This window comes from Vicugna pacos, chromosome 10 (assembly GCF_048564905.1).
Source record: "Vicugna pacos chromosome 10, VicPac4, whole genome shotgun sequence".
Classification (NCBI taxonomy): Eukaryota; Metazoa; Chordata; class Mammalia; order Artiodactyla; family Camelidae; genus Vicugna; species Vicugna pacos.
The window spans coordinates 61,354,471-61,371,359 of NC_132996.1; the positions used below are offsets into that span (position 1 = coordinate 61,354,471).

Here is a 16,889-nt window from a genome sequence, read left to right on the forward strand (position 1 = left end):
AAAAATACAGATTCCCAGGCCACAGCCTCTGCAGTCTAAGGAAAGGCACGGGGATGTATATTATAATAAGCCACCGGGTGATTGTTATCAGGCAATTTTGGAACACATTCAGGAACCCTCCCCTCCAACCTCTTGCTTTGACCCTTTTGTTCTTTATGCACCTGGCCCCCTATTCAGTAAAGCTCTAGCTTTTGCTTGAAGGTGGGCATGATTAAAAGGTCAAATATCATTATATATTCTCAAAGAGAATGTGCCCTGAACTTTGCACAGTAGATTTATTCCTGAAAAGCTGTTCGCAAATGGAATTTGGGGGGTGTGTGTGCCTATGTGTATGAACAGACATACATTTAACACCTTAGTTTGTTATTCAAAGGAATGTATTCAACTCAGCTAAATAAGTAGTATTTGACTGCCTACCATGCACTGGGGATACAATGACAAACAAGATGCAGGCCCTGTCTTCAAGGGCCTTATTTAGAGTCCTTTGAGGAAGACGGTCAAGTAACGGGTGATTACAACAGTGTGGTTAGTTAAGTTAGCACAGGGAGCCATGAGGGGGGAGAGTACCCAACTCTGGGTTGGGGCATCTGGGAAGTTTTAGGGGAAGTGACATCTGAGACCTGTAAATTAGAACCTAGTCTCAAACCCTTTTGCAAAATGAATGACCCCTCCCTAATTTATCCTTGTGGAAAAATGAACTTTTACATTGTGCTACCCTGGATGCATCGATAACAATCATGAAGCTGGTTAAATACTAAATTTCCTGCTACGGGGAAGGCACTGAGTGAGGCTTCACAGAGTAGCCAGGGGGAGAAAGGCACAATCCCTGCCCTTAGGGAGTTCACACCACCCCTATTCAGCATTAATTTCATGTCTCATACAGGTCGTTAGTCCAGTGTGATCTGTTTATGATCAAACAGGTAGTTTATTATTCAGGTTGTAACTCCCCTTACTGAAAAGGCTGTTTATTCTCTTTCATCACCACACAGTGGGGAAATCCGGTTCCAACCAACACAATCGTGAACATACATTTTGTCCCGGAGAAAATCAAAGTGCACGCTGGAGTTCCCGGAGCTGTCTGCAGAGTCATGAAGTTGTGGAGGCCTGGATGCACCCTTAGGGTCCGTAGGGTCTGAGCATCCTGGGAAGTCCAAAGACCTGGTGGCACCCGCAGTAAGTCAAGCTCTCCTTCCCTCTGGCTGTCATGGACAGGAACGCCTTTCAAACCACCTGTCTCTGCCCGAAGGGGAGGAGTCAGGAAGGAACGGAATTCCTGGAGAATTATGATGATTACATCACGTTTAAACAAAAGACAGCAAGGTGTGTAAGTCAACAGTTGAGGTCCCCTTACCTTCTGTTCTCCTCCGTGTGTGGGCCTGGTAGGAGCTACTGAGACCCTTTAAGTGAAGGTGTGTTCCCATCTCACAGGTGGGGAGCCTGAGGTACATGGGGTGCCGGGAGGTAGTGTTGGGCACCTGGGGGTTTGCACCTTGCTGCACATCAAATCCAACCCAGACTTATTCTGCCTTTCAAATTCTCCTCTACCTATGAACCCTCAACCTCCCTGCTTCTCAGAAGGCCAAGCCTGAGGCACCCACTTTCTGTTTTTTTTTTTTTTTTACCAAGTTGCTCCCACTTCTGGAGACACTGTCCCCCTCTACCTGTCTGGAGAAATTCAAGCCATCCTTCAAAGCTCAGCTCTGGTGTTAGCTCTTCTCCTGGTTGGAATTCATCTCTCCCTCCCCAGCACTCCTTGCTCTGGCCCTTTCTCTCATTACTTTCCCTTGGGCAAGAGGCTTAGCCTCCCAGGTCCCCAGGTCCCCCCTGTGTGCATGGGCTGAACAGTAACATCTGCAGTAATCTTTACCCGCTACCGGATCACGGACTTCCTCACGATGTGACGAAGCTGCTAGAGTAGCTCATGCTTACCGAGGACACTGTGTGTCAGCGTCAAGCCCGGTGTTTAAGACTTTTCTGTTCATTATTTCACGTGGTAGCCAAGTCTCTTTAGCTGGGTACTGGTATTATCCTCTCTTCACAGATGAGGAAAAGAGGCCCAGAGAGGTGAGATGCCTCTCTCGAGGTCACACAGCTAGTACTACTAGCAGAGCCAGGTTTACCATCTGCCAGAGTTGGGGTCCTAATCACGGCACCCGCTCCAAGGCCGGCTCTCTGCGTCCCTGGCCCCGGAATGCGGGCGGGGAGAACACAACACACTGCACATCCCCTACAATTTAGGGGCTCATGTGCCTCCAAGCCCACCCACCGGCCGGATCAACCAGGCCTTCGCCGTCTTAACGCAGGCCTGGCTCTACTCTCGGCAGGGATCTCAGTCAACATCTGGTGACCCAGGGCCACGGAGCGGGGCGAGGGATACGGGCTCGTGGCTCGGGAGCGGCAGAGCCGCATCCCGGGTGCCGAGTCCTAGGAATGTGGGAGGGCTGGGCGGAGAGGGCGGGAGGGGCGGGGGCGCTTCCTCTGCCCGCCGGAGGGGAGCCGCCCGGGCGCGCGCGGGGCGCGCCGCCGCCCCCTCCCCGCCGCCCCGCCGTCTCGGCGGGGGCGGGGGCTGCCGCGGGAGGGCGGCGAGGGGCCGCGGTGCTCTGCAGCCGCCCGGCCGGCCCGGGCGGGAGGAAGCGATGAATATTCAGAGGGGGAGGGGAAGGGAGGGGGCTGTGCGCTCGCCGCGGCTCCCTGCAGCCCGAGCCGCATGACGCGCGGAGGAGGCAGCGGGAGCCACCGGAGCCGCAGGCGCCGGGATCAGGGCGCCGCGCGCGAGGGGTGGGCGCCACTCGCTCCGCCCCGCGAAGCCCCTGCTCGCCCAGGGACGCATCCCCCCCGCGGCAGCCGCGCCGGGCTCCGCCGTGTGGCCGCCGCCGCCGCCGCCGCCGCTGCCATGTCCCCGGGGAAGCCCGGGGCGGGCGGAGCGGGGACGAGGCGGACCGGCTGGAGGAGGAGGAGGCGGAGGCGGAGGCCGGAGGCGGCGACAAGGGCGCCGGAGCTTGGGCGCACGGCGGGGCCCGACTCGCGCGTCCCGGGCACGTTCCAGGGCGCGCGGGGCATGAAGCCGGCGGCGCGGGAGGCGCGGCCGCCTCCGCACTCGCTGGGGCTGCGCTGGGCGCTGCCGCCGCTGCTGCTGCTGTTGCGCCTGGGCCAGGTGAGCGGCGGGGTGGGCCTGGGCGAGGGTGGGGGGAGGTGAGGACGGTGGGGGCGGGACTGGCATCTCCTGCACCTGCACGGGTGCGCCCCGCCTGCGGGGATCGGGGGAGTTGGCTGGGGGCCCGGTGCGACCTCGGAGCCTCCCTGTTGGAGGCCGGCCTCGCACGCCGGCGACCGAGCCCCTTCCTTGGCGGCCCGGTGCCCGAGGGAGGGTGGCGGGATCCGGGGTCCCGGGCTACCCTGAGCCTCCTGGTGGCCGCCCTCGCGCGGGCTGCAGGCCGTCTCCCGCCCGGCCCTGCCCGGAGCTGGTCACATCTGGCCGGCGCGGGCCCCGCTCGCTCGCCCGCCCGAGGCGGCCGGAGGGGGCGTGTTTGCGGAGGGCTCCCTACGCGGAGCCGGGCGGGCCTGGCCGAGCCAGGGCCAGCCTCCGACCCGGTCGGCGGGGGCCCGAGGGGCAGGGCCGGAGGTCAGCGGCGGCGACCTAGGGGAGCCGGGCCAGGGCCTGGCGCGGGGCCTCCGGGCGGAGGGCGATGCTTCTGGGGAAAGTTCCCAGCGCCGGGAGAGGGTGGCCACTCGCAGACGTGCCTCGGGGCGGCAGTCCTCCTCTCGGGGAAGCTGCTTGCTTCCCTGGGTGCTTAATTCGTGCTTTGTGGGCGCCGCGCCCCCCCCCCCCCCCGCCCGGTTTTCTAGCTTCTGTTTTCAGATAATGCTGTGCCTGGCATTTTGGTGACCGACCTTTCCGAAAGCGCCGTTTCCCCTTCCTGGTGTTCCCATTAGGGGGTGAGGCAGGGCAGCTGGGAGACGTCCCCATTTCACAGATAGGGAACTAGAGGGGGAGAACTGAAAGAGCAGAATCGCCTAGCCCTGCAGCGGGAGCTGAGCCAGCGCGTTCGTCCTCACAGCCTTCTAGGAGCCTGCTAGGGTCTCGAACCCGCGGTGGAAAGGGCCCTCGTGATACCCCTGTTGTGCGTTTTGTAAACGAAAATCTTGATTGTATACAGACAGTAGCTCTGAGGACAGGATGTTTGAAACCTGGGAAGTGAATTATTGGCTGGGGATAGAACCTGGTTTCTGGGAAAACTTTTCAGGCACAAACAGAGGTTTGTCTGAGAGCAGAAATATCAGCCTTGGGGCAGCAATGCCGCCCAGCAGGCAGGACCAGCAGACAGCTGGGGCCTGGGGGCTATGGTAACTCTGAGCACCCAATGACCCTCCGATTGCTAATGTCTCTTCCCAGTTTTCCTCAGCCGGCTTTGAACAGGCTCTCCTGAAGGCCTGGGAGCCACTGTGACCTTCTGCAGAGAATGCTGCATTAGGTGTCAGAAAACCAACCAGCTCCAGGGCCAGGTTCAGGCTGGACTTGCTCTTCAGTGTCCACCATCGTCAGTTAACAGCATCTGTAGAATGGATGTGACACCACCTGCCCCATAGTTGTTTGAGTGGCTTTCACTGGCCAGTGTCTGAAAGAGCTTTGGAAACATTAAACAGTGTCTGTTTGGGATTATCATTAAGGTGCAGTGTATCTTCTCCCTGTCCCTGTAGGGAAGTTCATGAAGAACAGTGTATGAGATTAAAAAAAATATTGCCTCATATTGAAGATCTCTGTACCAAAGTTAACACTAAAGAAATACTTGACTTTCATTTATTTTTTAGTTTACTTTAGTGTATATATTTTATTATTTATTGTTTTGCCTGGGCTATGGTGGTTGTTAGCTATGCTTTGAATCAGCGAAAAGTTTCTTGGGTAAATTTATTTCTTGCCCAATCCTTCCTTGTATTTCAATAGACTCTTGCCACGCTACACTTGTCCCTTATTCAGATATTTCCTTCCTCTCTAATTTGTTATGTAGAAACTCAAGAGGGCTCTTTATTTCTCGCTTTTGGATACATTATAAAATAGGAAATCTAAAAGGCTCTCTGAAAAAGCATCTTCAAAATCCATTTTCAACAGTATATTTTGATATTGGATATTTCAAGGGATCAGTGCATTTTTGTGGACCAGAATTGAAGATAGCTCAGACCCCTCTTTTTTTTCCCCCCCTAAAGTTAAGTATATTGAGTCCCATGGAAGACAGTGATTGGACTGAGGTCCCCTGACAGGACAGTAGTGGAGCTGAGATTGGAACCTGCATCACCTGCCTGTGCCTTGGATTTTTTTTTTTTTTTTATGCTTTTTTGGGGTGGGGGAGGGTCATGTTTTCACTTTGCTCTTAATTTTACTATAGGCACTATGTACTCCTGAAACTGGGGGTGTAAATTAAGTTTTTCAAAGTCGAATCATATTTGAGATTGAAAGTCATATTTGAGATTTCTGAAGCTTGTTCATTTAGGAGATGTGGGGGAAAGTATCTGACTGCTTCCCCAACATTTGATTGGTTTTGTAAGCCTTGGATTGTGTGTGTGTCTGTTTTAAAAAGGAATCAACTGTAGCAGCTTAAAAAAATGGACAGGTCATTGAAAAGATGTAGCTCTGTTGGGGCATTAATGAGGGTGGGTTTGGAAGCTGGGAAGGCTCAGTGCTTAGTAGGGCTGGAAAAGCAATTTTTGAACCAGGCATCCATTCCCCTCCTCCAAGATAGAAAGAATGGCCGGAGATGCTTCTGACATGAGGACTTTGCTGATTGCAATGACTTCACCCATTCTTGTAGCATTTTTGCACACTAATTTTGGTTTATGTGTATGTTTTGGGCAACGTGACAAGGCAATTTTCCCCCCTTGCCTCCTTGTCTCAAGAAAAATAGTCCTGACAGATTCTTTGTAAAATCAGCTTGATAGTGGGCTGCTTTAAAATGAAAAAAAAACTGGTGACTGATAGCAGTTTTGTTGGTCTTATAGTGTTTCAGATTTGCTTTTCCTTTTTTTTCTTTTTTCCTGGTGAATAGTAACTGTTTGTGTTTATTATCTACTGTAGTTAATCCTTAAGCCTGCTTACCTACCTGTTTCATCAAGGGTACAAAAACTATTTTGACTCTCCTTGAAATTGCTAGTTAAATTCTCATAGGGGTGACTTTAAATATTTTCGTTTTGCTTCAGGATAACAATGGAAAAACCAAACAACTATGTTTTGTTTGCAGACAGTTTAAGAAAACAGAGCAAATTGGTTTATGGTTAGATTGTGACTTTGAGCTGACTTCAAGTTTAGCCCATGATAAAGGTAACCACGGAATAGGTTAGGTTTCCTAAGCAGAGAGAATCCTGGCTCCCGAGTGAGCAATTTCGGTCAGCAAAGAGGTTATTTAGCTCCTAAAAGTAATTTTTGCCTGGGGTTGAGGCCCAGACAGAATTGCTGGATGCCTGTAGGCCTGGGTTTAACCAGTACATCATCAGCAATTACTTACTTACTTCATTCACTGCTTGGCCAGGGGAATTATTTTGAGTGCAGGGTAAGAGGCAATTTTCTGTGTGTTTCCCTTCTAGCAGACTGTTGCTGATAATATTATAATTAATAGGTAACATTATATGTGGCAGGCACTGTACTAAGGGTTTTTTTTAACTTTATATTTTCTTGTGTTTATTTGCCTAAATAGCTTTTCACCAAAATCAGTAATTTGCAAATATTTCTTCTCAACATTTAAAAAATTTTCATTTATTTTAAAAATTGAAGTATAGTTGATTTACAATGAGTCAGGTGTACAGCAAAGTGAATATATATAAAATATTCTTCTTCAGATTCTTTTCCAATAAGAGTTACTATAAGATATTGAATATAGCTTCCTATACTCTATAGTAGGTCCTTATTGTTTGTTTGTTTGTTTTGGAGGATAATTAGGTTTATTTATTTATTTTAATGGGGGTACTGGAGATTGAACCCAGGACCTTGTGCATGCTAGGCAGGGCATCTACCACTGGGCTACACCTGCACCTCTCCCTAGGCTAAGAGTTCTAATGCGTTATCTCATTAGACCATTTCAGAATAATTAAGACGTAGGTGCTGTTCATGTTCTTCTTTTATCTGGGAGAAAACTGAGGTGCGGAACTTACCAAAGATTCATAACTAGTATGTGGTAGAGCCAGGTCTGCCATCTCTGCTACCCCAGTTTACTGTCCTGGGTTGTAAGAAGTCATATGTTTTAGAAAAGTCTTCAGTGTACAACTGAGAGGAGGTAACAGACTTTTGTGGTGAAGGACAGGCTTGTGGGGCCTGACCTCTAATGGGGCGGGGAGTTATTTTGGGTTTCTGCTCCCCAAACCCTGTAGTCTGTTCCACTGTGACACGGGCAGCCCAGGTGCCCTCTTTCCTGCTCGTGTTTCTTTGGGAGCCTGAATTTGTGAGGTAGGGCTGCTTTAGTGGAGCTGGAATGGAAAGACTTGAGTTTAGGTCCTTGTTTGGCCACTTAGTAGCTGCATAAACTTGGGCAAGCCACTTAACCTCTGCGACTCCTCATTTCCTTATCTGGAAAATGGGACTAATATTTCCTGCTTCACTGGGTGGTTGAGAGGATCAGATGAGACGAGGAGGAACTGCTACGTAAAATCTAAAGGCACAATTCAGTCGCTAGTTGTGGCTGCCTCTGTTACCTGGGGAGAAGGTGTGGGGCTTCAAATCATTAATTCATGTAACAAATATTTATTAAGTGTTTCCCACGAAGTGGTGTGGATTAACCCTGGGGGTGTGCAAGATGAACTTAGTTCACAACACATTTTTTTAAATCTTAATAAGTATTTTAGAGGGAGCGTTAGTAAAAAAAGATTTCCAAGTTGCATATCAAGCCCATTACTTTATAGATAGGGTGAGGCTACCTGTAGTGTCCCAGTAAATAAGTTTATTTAAATTTAATAAGTGGGGAGGGTATAGCTCAGTGGTAGAGTGCATGCCTAGCATGCACAAGGCCCTGGGTTCAATCCTCAGTACCTCCGTTAGAAATTAATAAACCTAATTACCTCCTCCCAAAACCAAACTAAAAAATAAAAAAATGATAAATTTAGTAAAAAGCTGAGCTAGAGAAAAATATTGAGTAAATAATTATATAAAGATGGCGTAGTTATGGCAAACCTGTAAATGTGATAAATTGCTTACGCTGGGGACAGACAGAAGGTGGGACAGGTGCTGAGTGGAGGCAGCTGTCTTCGTGACTCTTCCAGGCTCTGGGAATGACTTTATTCCGATCACCCCCAGCTGCCCCATCACAGTTGTGACATAGGCTGTGCCTTTCCAGAGAAAGGGCAGCACTGCATTTGCCAGCCGAGGTGAGGCGAGAGGCAGAGAATCTAAGGAGTTCCCTGGGATGCGCAGGTGTCAGACCAGGGAAGTCCATAGCAATTCTGTCACCTCTTCGTGTGGCTTTCCAGTGGCTTTTCTGGTAACACCCTGCCCCCCCCCCCCCACCAGGAGCTGTAGAGCTGTAGGAAATTTGTTATTACTTCCTTATTAGTGATAGGATTCCTTAATAGCCATTCTATTGTCTCAGAATTTCCATGGCATGTAAATGCCTGGGTGAAGGGTGGTGGTAATGAGGCAGCAGATGGGGGGCACTCTGAAAGTGAAGGAGTGTCAGCTCCCACAGAAGGTCTAATTTTAAACATGCAAATAATTTTCAGTTCCACTTTTCCTTCTTCCTGTTTGAAGGAAGCTGTACCCTGTTGCCATTTCTGAGGCTTGAGCAGACAATGTCGTTATTATGCCACAAACTATGTCCTCCAGGGCAGGAATAGGGTGGTGTTTTTCTGGGTGCCTGTGCCTGTCCCCAGCCCATTGTTATTTCATGGCTTCTGAGAAAGAAGTGAGTGAATATTAAAACTTAGCACCAGTACGCACCTAACACAGTGGTTCTTAATCTTCCAGGGGAGGGAGAGGTTTAAGACTCTTACCCAGTATTTAAAAGGGAAGAATCTTCTCCCTAAAAGAAAGGCATATATTTACAAATTAATATACAATTTCAGGGGTTTCGTGGGCTCTTTTTAAAGCCCAGGTTAAAAAGTCTCCAGTCTACAACTGTGCAGCATTTAGAAAGTATCAATCCTCTTCAAAGAGATAACCACCATGGGTATTCTTGGTTTCCTCCCCGGGGGGAGAAAAAAAATGTTTCTATGTAATATATGCAAGTATCCATGTTCATCTTTTCAAAAAGTTACATTAAAGAAAACATTATACATACATTGTTTTCTCTTTTGCCTTTTGATTTTCTTATTTATCTTGGAGATTATTTCATATCTGTACCGTAGTTTTAACTCATGCTTTTAAATGACTGCCTAATACTCTGATGTGGGACTTTACCATATTTATTTGACCATTCCTCTGTCAATGGACATTTTAGTTGTTTTTAGACACCCCCACCCTGCCCCCTTTTATAAATCATGTTTCGGAGAGTGTCTTTGGTACATATTCCTTGCAGCCTGCATGAGGATATCCACAGGGTAGATTTCTAATTTTAGGATGGCAGGATTAGTGGGTTCATGCTTTTAAAATTTTCATAGCTGTTATGTTTCCCCCAGTTTGTACCTGCACCCACAGGCTTAGAGAATGTCTGTTTCTCCATACTATAAGCTGAATTGAGGATTGTTAAAAATGTAAAACGTGTGCATTTTAAAGAGATAAAAAACATGTATCCTGTTACTTTTATTTATATGTTAAATTTTGAGTTGGGCATTTTTTTCCTGTTTTGGGCAATATATTTGCATTTCTTCCTTTTTTTTTTTTTGGTTAGCTCCCTGTTCATTTAAAAAAAATTGTCTTTTTGTTATTGATTTGTCAGAGTTCTTTGGAAATTAAGGAAGTTAGTCCTTTGGCTCTCATTTTTGTTGCAAATATATATATTTTCCCAACTATTTTAGATTTAGCCCTTGTTCCTTAGGAACGCAGAGATTAATAAGACCCCTGGGTGGTGAAGAGAGTGTAGAATTTGGAGCTGGGCTGCCTGGTTGAAATATTAGCTCCACCACCTAACTAGCTGTGTGATCCTGGGCAAGTGCCTTAACCTTCCTGATCCTTGACCTTCACATTTTAAAAATGCTAGTAATAATAGTAGTACCTCTCACACAGGGAAGTTGGATAAATCAAAAGAGATCGCATTATATTAAAGGTCCTTGTAAGTGGTTATAGGGCTATAAGAACATTATTTCATCTACCCAAGAGTTAGATTTTAAAGTTAGGGCAAAAATCCATCATTATGAATTATAAAAATTGTGTTACAAAAATTTTAAAATAGGATTTAAGAGATTAAATCACAATGGATTGTATACACTTGTGTGTGTATAAATTAAAATATATGATTTGAAGCAGTGTAGGCTTCTCTGAGAACATAATTCAAATTATGTTTCTGTTTTGGCAAGTTAATATAATTGAATTAATATAGGTTAAATGGTCACAAGATGTGACTGAAGAGTGGCCAGTGTGGTCCTCACCCCCAAAGAGCACAGGAATATTGACCATGCCCCTTAAAGAAACAGGGTCCTCTTTGAGCATCTCTCTTTATCTTGTGACGTGGCCAGCTCTGGCTGTGGCTGCCTCCTATCTCTGGGTATATTTTCTGTGGGGCCAAGAGGAGTTATTATATGCCACTAACTGAACATTTAAAGACATAATCCTTGGCTCTGATTTCAGGAGATGAGAAGCCCAGGGAGTCTTTGCTGATGGTGCCCCTTGTTTCCATGGCAGCACGGTGATGCTGCATTTCCTGCTGCTGGCTGGGGGGGCACCATGTTTTCATGTCTTTGTTTCGTGGGGCTTATTCTTTTTCCACTGAGCATGGACCACACTTATGGTCCTGTTCCTGAGGCCTGCAGAGGGACACTTGCAGGGAAGTTGTTGTGGGTATAGAGGCAGATTGCATGCCGGTGCTTAGTGCTCTGGCTTTGGAGTCAGACAGACCTGACTCCTCTGCTTCTTAGTGGTGTGACCTTGGGCCAGCAATTCGAATGTTTAGAGCCTCACTTGTTCTTATCTGGAAAATGGGGACTCCAAGAATACCTACCTCATAGTGTTGTTGTGAAGGACTAAATTCATCTGTGTTACAAGTTCTTAGTATGAAATAAACTTCACAAGATATTGGCTGTTGTTTTAGTATCTTATTTTGCTGAGACACTGGTGTACTTTACTCCTTATGAAAGCTGAAATATTTTTACCTTATAGTTTGCAAGGCCTTCAATAAATAAGAACTCATTTAATTCTCACAGCATCCTTGTGAGTTTGTCATTGTCATTCTCATTTAAGGTGTGCTCAGATTGTCTCTAAGTGACTTGTCCATTTCAGGTGCCATCTATTTTTTTGCACAATAGTAATGTACATTCATTGTGTAGCCCAGTTTTTCAAATTAGTGAAATTTAGACTTAGCTTTCAAAAGGTGAGATGGGCAGTTGAGTCCCCTAGTTTGGTTCATACATAATTATTAGGTTGAACCATGTGAAATTACTGTTTTGGGCCCCCTTTGAATACTGGCAGTTGTATATGGTTCCACCTAATATGTTCTAGAAAAAAATGCTTTTAAAGTAAATTTAGAAAACTGAATCATAGACTTGCATGCTGTAAAACAGTATAGTTGAAACCATGAGTCATAAAATCATTTAGTGTGTTATGACCAGCATTAAGAAATGATAGAACAGAAAATAGCAGTGTCTACCACATGTAGGAATGGTATGTATTGCTTTATGAGGCTTGTTTTCAGTTATATGTTTTGTGTGTGTGTGTGTGTGTGTGTGTGTATGCACGTACTGAATGGCATGTAAAATGTATTGATCATGTCTTCAGTCACAGCCAAAAAAACTGAAAGCCACTATTATAGAGAATGGAGTGATGGAAGGTGTGGGGTGGGAGGTGGAGGTGGGTTCTGTTTCTAGAGGCAGTGGAAAACTAGTGTCAGGTCCCCAGACATGCATCATCAGTGCCCCCACATATAGGTGGAAACCATTTTGCAGCGGCTGGTACAGGAAGGCCTGACTTCTGGAGAGGTCCCTTCCGAGGAGAGGGGTTTGACTGACAGCTGAGGAGGCCTGACTTTTAGTAGTTGCCCTCCTGGAAACTTCAGGGGGAGCACCGCAGTGGGACAAGCCGCTGGCCATGCCCAGCGTTCTTTGGTAGATAGATTTGGTAGGAAGCTAACACTTAGCATCTAGCATGTTGTGTACTTTGAAGGAGAACCTGGGGCCTCCTCAGGGGAGCTGAGGCACCGAGCAGTCGTTGTCACCCATCTGGTGAGTGGTAGGGGACTCGGACTCACAGCCCAGACTTTTTTTTTTTTTTTTTTAAACCTCTAGGCTGTCCTGCCCTCTCGTCCACTCATGCTGATCTACTGTATTCACCAGACTCATGCTGATTCCCCAGCTGGGGGCTGTTAGCCCACTTGGCTGTACCTCTCCATCCAGAGGTTCATTCAATTCCCATATGAGTCAGTTCAGTTTTTTTTTTTTAGTATAAAAAATTGGAAAATATACATAAGTGAAAGAAGAAAGCAAAATTATCTGTAATCCCCACTCTCCTGAAATTAACTTCCGGTAGCGTTTTGATGGGTGATCTTTGTCTTTTTTAATTCTTGTTCTAGCTGTCTAGTTCTACTAAAATAGAGTTGCCTGCTATGCATGCTATGTAATGTGTGTTTTTCAAATTTTTAAGTTACGAGGGTAGATGCATCCCTCGGGGTGCCCCTGGGGGCCACAACATAAACATGAGGCTTCTTCCTGGGTAGGGGCAGCTCACAGCTCCTCAGTGCAAAGTCTTCTGAAATGTTTTTTGGAAATAGACAAACAAACATGGACATATTATAGGTTAGATACCAAATTCGCATCCAGAATTTTTTCTGCCAGTACAGAGACAACAAAGAAATCTCTACCCCGCAGACCTTGTAGGGGTGTGAGTTCATTGTCCTCTGCTATTCTCGGGGCATTTTGTAAAGTACTGATAATATGTTGCAAACATTTTCCCCTTGAGAGTAAATATTCTTCCCTTCTCTAACTTTCAGGTGTTGCGTCCCATTGCATTATATGAAGGTACCTTAATTTATCTCATTTGTCCTGTGATTAGTCCTCTTGTTTGTTTCCAAAATTTCTTTTGCCGTGATGAAGGTTATTCAGATGACTTTGTGGTTGAATCTCTGATGATGGCCTCAGGGTAAGTGGAGATAATGAAAATAATAGCTCCTATAGGTTGAATATTTATTATGAATTGTTGTCAGCACTTTGTGTGTATTAACTCATGTAATCCTATGATGTAAGTCCAGGGAAGGAAACTGAGGCCAGAGCATTATGATCTGGTCCGTGGCCACATGCTGTGCCAGAACCTCCACCAGCTCATTGTAGGTTTCCTTGGAGCTCAAAGGAGATCCGACAGGATTGCCTACATGGGCCAGGGCATGTGTGGGTCTCCTGGAAGAACGACTGGGCTTGAGGGCCATTCTCACAGGTGGGAGGGTGTCGTCCTATGGAATGGGTGGTACGTTGACACTTGCTGCTCACAGCCATGACATGGCAGGAATGAAACGCTTCCCCAGACCCCAGAAGATAAGAGTGTCTTTTCTGTGGATTTTTGATCCTGGAGTCATAAATGAGAAAGGCTGCCTGAAACTTTGGGGCCTTGGCCCAGGTCACATGAATGACATCATGGCATCTTGTTGGGGTCTTGGCCTTCCTGTTGTAATGAATTTGGATTTCATAGAGCTTAAATTTGGATGTGGATGGCCTGACCTCAGGGTGTCCCGTAAGAAGAGAAACCTGAAAAAGGACATGGGCTTTGATGTCAGCAGAAGCACAGATCCAAACCCATGTTTTGCTTCTACAGCCATGTCTTGGAACCTGTTGTGTCATCTGAAAAATGGGTCATAGCTGCTGGGCCACATGTTATTAGGGTTAAATGAGGGAAGGTGCATAAGGCACCCAATCCAGATTGTGACTTAAATGTCCACTCCCAGCTCACTCACATTAACACAATGCTTCCTGACTTTGGGGCTGCGGTTGCCAGGCGCCCAAGGTTAAGGAGACCTGCCCTGCAGGGGTTCAGACAACTTCTGCCTTTGTGCCTGGGGTACTGTCTAGAGTGGTCACCAAATCCTACCATGTGGAGAGAAATTGTTGGGGGTGCAGATGCCATGCTGACATGTCTGGAGATGTGGGCCTAAATTCCCTTTGAAAACTAACAGTCTCTAAAAGAGAATAATGTTGATTAAGCTAGAGCTGGAGGTCACGAGAGAGATCACACACATCCAGGCAGAGCCAGCCTTTCCTGGAGGAGAGTGGTGGCCCCGCTTGCCTTCTCTCCCTGCTGGTGAGAATGTCCCAATCCACCACATCCTTGCTTCAGGCAGGAAATATTTAACAAGCACTAACCCCGTCTTTTGGCCCTAGCACTCTCCAGCCTAGCCTGTCTCTGTTAGGTGCTACATTTATCCCTGCTAATTTAGCTTGGCTGCATCATCAAATGTCCATTTTCTGACTTCATGCCTCAACCCATTCCTTGAGGTCGTCTCCTCCTGCAAACCTCTCTGCCCGGTACCACCTTTCCCCTTATTCTCTGATCCTGCGTTCTCATAGTTTAGACCTGATGTTGAAGTTGTGTCATTGTTCAGACCCGTGCATCTCTCAAGTCAATCACAACCTCCTATTTGGTTCCATTGTGTCTGGCCACCGGGAGTCCCTCCCTGTGAGGGTGGGCACCAGACGGCTGGAAGGCACCTTGGTTGGCAGTCTCACTCTGGGCTTGTTCATGGGACTGAGAGATGGTGGGTGCAGTGGTTAAGAGCTCGGGCTCTGGAGAAGGAAGCTGGTGTGGGCGTTCCTTGTCTTACCATGTTTAACCTTTCCATGCCTCATTTCTCTCTTGTATTAAATAGTGGTGATAAAATGACTCAGCTCTCGGGCTGTAATAGAAGTCCATAAAGTAAGGGAAGGTATGTATCGCAGAGAATTGTTCAGCACATATTAAACACCAGTAAACATTAAAAAAGAAAAAGGATCCTGTGTTGGGCAGGGCTATCTGGTCTGACCACAGAGTTTGTGACCAGCCTCTTGATCTCTTCTGAGATGCACGTGTAGCTCCTTCGACTCTGCTGTCCCCTGTTGCCCAGTGTGGTTGGAGTGAGTGGGGATGACTTCTTTTCCTGTAGACCAAGGCTTCTCAACCTCCCTTGGGGCCTGGTAATTCCTTGTTTTGGGGGCTGTCCTGTGCACAGTAGAGTGTTAAGCAGAGTCCCTGGCCTCTGCCCAATAGACCCCAGTACCCACCTCCGCCAATTTGTGACAATCAAAAATGTCTCCAATGTAGCCAACTGTCCCCCGAGGGGGAATGCACCCTGGTTGAGGGCCATTGCTTAGGTGGTGCCTGCTTTGAGGGAAGGCTGTAGGTTGCCTGTGCCTGGCAGTCTTAGTAGGGGCCCAGCTGTCCTTCCATTCCCAGGCGACTGTGGAACTGACTTCCTCTCATGAGACAGTAGGTCTAAACTAACAAGTGCAGAGATCCACATTGCTGGGTCTCAGACGAGGATTCCCATCCGACCTCTGCTTGTTCAGTGAGGACTTTTTAGGGATGCCGTAGCAAGCACTGGACTGGGCATCTCGGCACCCAGGTGTCAATTCCCGGGCCAAGCTTCTCCCTGTGTTCTCAGCCTCAATTTCCTCCTCCACAAAATGGGAATAACAGAGACTTTTCCCTCCCTGCCCAGTGGGACAGGAAGCTCGTGTTAATGTGGTCTGTGTGGTGCTAAGCTCTGCTGTGGGGGATGTGAAGTTGCAAGAAAGGCTTAGTGTTTATTAGGAGCAGTGAGGCCAGATGTGCCAAGTTCCACACAGGAGATGGACCCAGTCAAAGGGAGATCCCATTACAAAGAGATTCATTGCCAAGTTCCCCCTCCCACCACCTCCCTGGAGCAATTTTCAGCTTTTAGAGTGTTTAGAGGCCCCAGGGCATAAGCCTGGAGATAATGCCTTCAGAGCCAGTGACCGGGAGCCCAGCTGGAGTGAGGCAGGAGGAGGAACCCAGGAAACCCACTGAACTGCTGGCGCCAGCCGAGGGGGGTGGCTAGGAGGGTTAGCTTTCTGAAAGCTTGTTGTTCACACAGCTTTGGAGGAACTCATCACTTCGTGAAGCCAAAAAACAGCTCCCCCATCAGTGTTGATCACCCTGGTCAGGATATACACTCTCTAGGGGCTCGATTCTTTTGCCCAGATTCCATCAAGTTCTTCCCAGCCGTCCACTGTCCTGCCACACGTTGTGTGGCTGGAACTCTCATTTCATCCTTGGAATTATCGTGGCCATTTTAGAGCTGAGGTCCAGAGAGGTGAAGGGACTTGCACAGAGCCAGAAGCGGGGCTGTTCCCTAATCTTTGCTGCTTTGTGATCAACAGCAATTTAGTAGCTTTCAAAGCCTGAAATTTTCTTGTGTGCCAAATGGGGATCATAAACACCTCCAAGGATTGTGTTGGAGATTCCGTGAGGAAATGCCTGGGGAGCCCCTAGCATTACGCATACGCCTGGCACATGTAGAAGTGCTCCATAAATGTCAGCTGCTGTTATTGGTGTTGTTTCAACCATCAGTAGCAGCAGAGGGCACCAGCTTTGATGAGTTTTTCCAGGAATGGGACGAGTTTGTCCTGATCTAATCGTGCTGCCTATCTCAGGCCTTGTTCAGTAAATGTTTAGGGGTCCAACTGCCTAGAGGGAGGAGGGAGACGTAATCTGGGGAGGACAAAGCATCTGAGGTTGAGAGAATAAAACAAAACCCGCCCTCAGGGATGGAAACATGTGATCTCACAGTCAAACCAGCTGAGCTCATTGCCCTGCAACTTGGTAGTTAATCATTGCCTGTAAGGAGATA

At 47.6% G+C, this 16,889-nt stretch overlaps 1 protein-coding gene across 1 annotated transcript in view; it reads left to right on the plus strand.

The window, feature by feature from the left end:
* Positions 1-2,634: 2,634 nt before the first annotated feature.
* The window catches only part of PTPRJ (protein tyrosine phosphatase receptor type J), a 152,695-nt gene continuing 138,440 nt past the window's right edge, over positions 2,635-16,889 (plus strand). Inside the window, exon 1 of the mRNA XM_072969960.1 lies at positions 2,635-3,154. Coding sequence (XP_072826061.1) covers positions 2,708-3,154 — 447 coding nt within the window. The 5' untranslated portion in view covers positions 2,635-2,707. The remainder of the gene's footprint in view (positions 3,155-16,889) is intronic.